Source organism: Salmo salar, chromosome ssa03, assembly GCF_905237065.1.
Source record: "Salmo salar chromosome ssa03, Ssal_v3.1, whole genome shotgun sequence".
Classification (NCBI taxonomy): Eukaryota; Metazoa; Chordata; class Actinopteri; order Salmoniformes; family Salmonidae; genus Salmo; species Salmo salar.
The window spans coordinates 97,573,405-97,579,404 of NC_059444.1; the positions used below are offsets into that span (position 1 = coordinate 97,573,405).

At 40.0% G+C, this 6,000-nt stretch overlaps 1 protein-coding gene across 2 annotated transcripts in view; it reads left to right on the plus strand.

Annotated features, from left to right (window-relative positions):
• LOC106594924 (ubiquitin carboxyl-terminal hydrolase 7) overlaps window positions 1–6,000 on the plus strand; it is a 73,499-nt gene that overhangs the window by 9,280 nt on the left and 58,219 nt on the right. For both annotated transcript variants that reach the window (XM_045715934.1, XM_045715935.1), the window contains exon 2: window positions 3,552–3,653. In XM_045715934.1, coding sequence (XP_045571890.1) covers window positions 3,552–3,653 — 102 coding nt within the window. The remainder of the gene's footprint in view (window positions 1–3,551; window positions 3,654–6,000) is intronic.

Here is a 6,000-nt window from a genome sequence, read left to right on the forward strand (position 1 = left end):
TTGGATGCGGAGAGCATGTTTAGATTGCAGGGAAATTAACTTATGTTCTAAATATTAAACACAGACATCACAAGGAAACCACAATACAGATCAGTGTTTTAACCTGACCCAGTCATCATAACTATAATACAGATCAGTGTTTTAAACTGACCCAGTCATCATAACTATAATACAGATCAGTGTTTTAACCTGACCCAGTCATCATAACTATAATACAGATCAGTGTTTTAACCTGACCCAGTCATCATAACTATAATACAGATCAGTGTTTTAACCTGACCCAGTCATCATAACTATAATACAGATCAGTGTTTTAACCTGACCCAGTCATCATAACTATAATACAGATCAGTGTTTTAACCTGACCCAGTCATCATAACTATAATACAGATCAGTGTTTTAAACTGACCCAGTCATCATAACTATAATACAGATCAGTGTTTTAAACTGACCCAGTCATCATAACTATAATACAGATCAGTGTTTTAAACTGACCCAGTCATCATAACTTCAATACAGATCAGTGTTTTAAACTGACCCAGTCATCATAACTTCAATACAGATCAGTGTTTTAAACTGACCCAGTCATCATAACTATAATACAGATCAGTGTTTTAAACTGACCCAGTCATCATAACTATAATACAGATCAGTGTTTTAACCTGACCCAGTCATCATAACTATAATACAGATCAGTGTTTTAACCTGACCCAGTCATCATAACTATAATACAGATCAGTGTTTTAAACTGACCCAGTCATCATAACTATAATACAGATCAGTGTTTTAACCTGACCCAGTCATCATAACTATAATACAGATCAGTGTTTTAAACTGACCCAGTCATCATAACTATAATACAGATCAGTGTTTTAACCTGACCCAGTCATCATAACTATAATACAGATCAGTGTTTTAAACTGACCCAGTCATCATAACTATAATACAGATCAGTGTTTTAACCTGACCCAGTCATCATAACTATAATACAGATCAGTGTGACCCAGTCATCATAACTATAATACAGATCAGTGTTTTAAACTGACCCAGTCATCATAACTATAATACAGATCAGTGTTTTAAACTGACAGTCATCATAACTATAATACAGATCAGTGTTTTAACCTGACCCAGTCATCATAACTATAATACAGATCAGTGTTTTAACCTGACCCAGTCATCATAACTATAATACAGATCAGTGTTTTAACCTGACCCAGTCATCATAACTATAATACAGATCAGTGTTTTAACCTGACCCAGTCATCATAACTATAATACAGATCAGTGTTTTAACCTGACCCAGTCATCATAACTATAATACAGATCAGTGTTTTAACCTGACCCAGTCATCATAACTATAATACAGATCAGTGTTTTAACCTGACCCAGTCATCATAACTATAATACAGATCAGTGTTTTAAACGGACCCAGTCATCATAACTATAATACAGATCAGTGTTTTAAACGGACCCAGTCATCATAACTATAATACAGATCAGTGTTTTAACCTGACCCAGTCATCATAACTATAATACAGATCAGTGTTTTAACCTGACCCAGTCATCATAACTATAATACAGATCAGTGTTTTAACCTGACCCAGTCATCATAACTATAATACAGATCAGTGTTTTAAACTGACAGTCATCATAACTATAATACAGATCAGTGTTTTAACCTGACCCAGTCATCATAACTATAATACAGATCAGTGTTTTAACCTGACCCAGTCATCATAACTATAATACAGATCAGTGTTTTAAACTGACCCAGTCATCATAACTATAATACAGATCAGTGTTTTAACCTGACCCAGTCATCATAACTATAATACAGATCAGTGTTTTAAACTGACCCAGTCATCATAACTATAATACAGATCAGTGTTTTAACCTGACCCAGTCATCATAACTATAATACAGATCAGTGTTTTAACCTGACCCAGTCATCATAACTATAATACAGATCAGTGTTTTAACCTGACCCAGTCATCATAACTATAATACAGATCAGTGTTTTAAACTGACAGTCATCATAACTATAATACAGATCAGTGTTTTAAACGGACCCAGTCATCATAACTATAATACAGATCAGTGTTTTAAACTGACAGTCATCATAACTATAATACAGATCAGTGTTTTAACCTGACCCAGTCATCATAACTATAATACAGATCAGTGTTTTAACCTGACCCAGTCATCATAACTATAATACAGATCAGTGTTTTAACCTGACCCAGTCATCATAACTATAATACAGATCAGTGTTTTAAACTGACAGTCATCATAACTATAATACAGATCAGTGTTTTAACCTGACCCAGTCATCATAACTATAATACAGATCAGTGTTTTAACCTGACCCAGTCATCATAACTATAATACAGATCAGTGTTTTAAACTGACCCAGTCATCATAACTATAATACAGATCAGTGTTTTAACCTGACCCAGTCATCATAACTATAATACAGATCAGTGTTTTAACCTGACCCAGTCATCATAACTATAATACAGATCAGTGTTTTAAACTGACCCAGTCATCATAACTATAATACAGATCAGTGTTTTAAACTGACCCAGTCATCATAACTATAATACAGATCAGTGTTTTAACCTGACCCAGTCATCATAACTATAATACAGATCAGTGTTTTAACCTGACCCAGTCATCATAACTATAATACAGATCAGTGTTTTAACCTGACCCAGTCATCATAACTATAATACAGATCAGTGTTTTAAACTGACCCAGTCATCATAACTTCAATACAGATCAGTGTTTTAAACTGACCCAGTCATCAGAACTATAATACAGATCAGTGTTTTAACCTGACCCAGTCATCATAACTATAATACAGATCAGTGTTTTAAACGGACCCAGTCATCATAACTATAATACAGATCAGTGTTTTAAACTGACAGTCATCATAACTATAATACAGATCAGTGTTTTAACCTGACCCAGTCATCATAACTATAATACAGATCAGTGTTTTAACCTGACCCAGTCATCATAACTATAATACAGATCAGTGTTTTAACCTGACCCAGTCATCATAACTATAATACAGATCAGTGTTTTAAACTGACAGTCATCATAACTATAATACAGATCAGTGTTTTAAACGGACCCAGTCATCATAACTATAATACAGATCAGTGTTTTAAACTGACAGTCATCATAACTATAATACAGATCAGTGTTTTAACCTGACCCAGTCATCATAACTATAATACAGATCAGTGTTTTAAACTGACCCAGTCATCATAACTATAATACAGATCAGTGTTTTAAACGGACCCAGTCATCATAACTATAATACAGATCAGTGTTTTAACCTGACCCAGTCATCATAACTATAATACAGATCAGTGTTTTAACCTCTCTTGGGGAGGTGGGACGCTAGCGAAGTTAATTCCACCTCACATTTTGTTTCCTTGACCATGATACTAAGGAGTATCTCCATGCTGGTGTCTTCCAGCCCTGATATCTCTGTCTGTTTATCTGACGATCGTCTTCCTCTCTGTGTGGTGTATGTGCAGCTGGGGACACAGACGATCCCCCGAGAATCCCAGCCAACCCAGTGATTAACGGCAACGTTGCCATGGCAGACGGACACAACACAGAGGAGGACATGGAGGATGGTGAGGAGGACTCACCTGAGCACACACACACACACACACACTGATGGACACACACACACACACACACTGATGGACACACACACACACTGATGGACACACACACACACTGATGGACACACACACACACACACTGATGGACACACACACACACACACTGATTGACACACACACACACTGATGGACACACACACACACTGATGGACACACACACACACTGATGGACACACACACACACACACTGATGGACACACACACACACACACTGATGGACACACACACACACACACACTGATGGACACACACACACACACACACTGATGGACACACACACACACACACACTGATGGACACACACACACACACACACTGATGGACACACACACACACACTGATGGACACACACACACACACTGATGGACACACACACACACACACACACTGATGGACACACACACACACACACACACTGATGGACACACACACACACACACACACTGATGGACACACACACACACACACTGATGGACACACACACACACACACACTGATGGACACACACACACACACACACTGATGGACACACACACACACACACACACACTGATGGACACACACACACACACACTGATGGACACACACACACACACACTGATGGATACACACACACTCTGATGGATACACACACACACTCTGATGGATACACACACACACTCTGATGGATACACACACACACTCTGATGGATACACACACACACTCTGATGGATACACACACACTGATGGACACACACACACACACACTGATGGACACACACACACACACACACACACACTGATGGACACACTGATGGACACACACACACACACACACACACTGATGGAACACACACACACACACACACACACTGATGGGCACACACACACACACACACACACACACACACAGATGGATACACACACACACTCTGATGGATACACACACACACACTCTGATGGATACACACACACACACTCTGATGGATACACACACACACACTCTGATGGATACACACACACACACTCTGATGGATACACACACACACACTCTGATGGATACACACACACACACACTGATGGACACACACACACACTGATGGATATACACACACACACTGATGGATACACACACACTGATGGATATACACACACACACTGATGGATACACACACACTGATGGATACACACACACTGATGGATACACACACACACACTGATGGATACACACACACACACACTGATGGATCACACACACACACACACTGATGGATACACACACACACACTGATTGATACACACACACACACACTGATTGATACACACACACACACACTGATGGATACACACACACACACACTGATGGATACACACACACACACTCTGATGGATACACACACACACACTCTGATGGATACACACACACACACTCTGATGGATACACACACACACACTCTGATGGATACACACACACACTCTGATGGATACACACACACACACTCTGATGGATACACACACACACACTCTGATGGATACACACACACACTCTGATGGATACACACACACACTCTGATGGATACACACACACACACACACACACTCTGATGGATACACACACACACACACACACTCTGATGGATACACACACACACACACACTCTGATGGATACACACACACACACACACTCTGATGGATACACACACACACACTGATGGATACACACACACACACTGATGGATACACACACACACACTGATGGATACACACACACACTCTGATGGATACACACATACACTGATGGATACACACACACACTGATGGACACACACACACACTGATGGACACACACACACACACACACACACACACACACAAACACTGGACACACACACACACACACATACTGATGGATACACACACACACACTGATGGATACACACACACACACTGATGGATACACACACACACACTGATGGATACACACACACACACTGATGGATACACACACACACTCTGATGGATACACACACACACTGATGGATACACACACACACTGATGGATACACACACACACTGATGGACACACACACACACTGATGGACACACACACACACACACACACACACACACACACACACACACAAACACTGGACACACACACACACACACACACACATACTGATGGATAACACACACACACACACACACACACACACACACACACACACACACACACACACACACACACACACACACACAGATGGATACACACACACACACACACACAGATGGATACACACACACACACACACCAC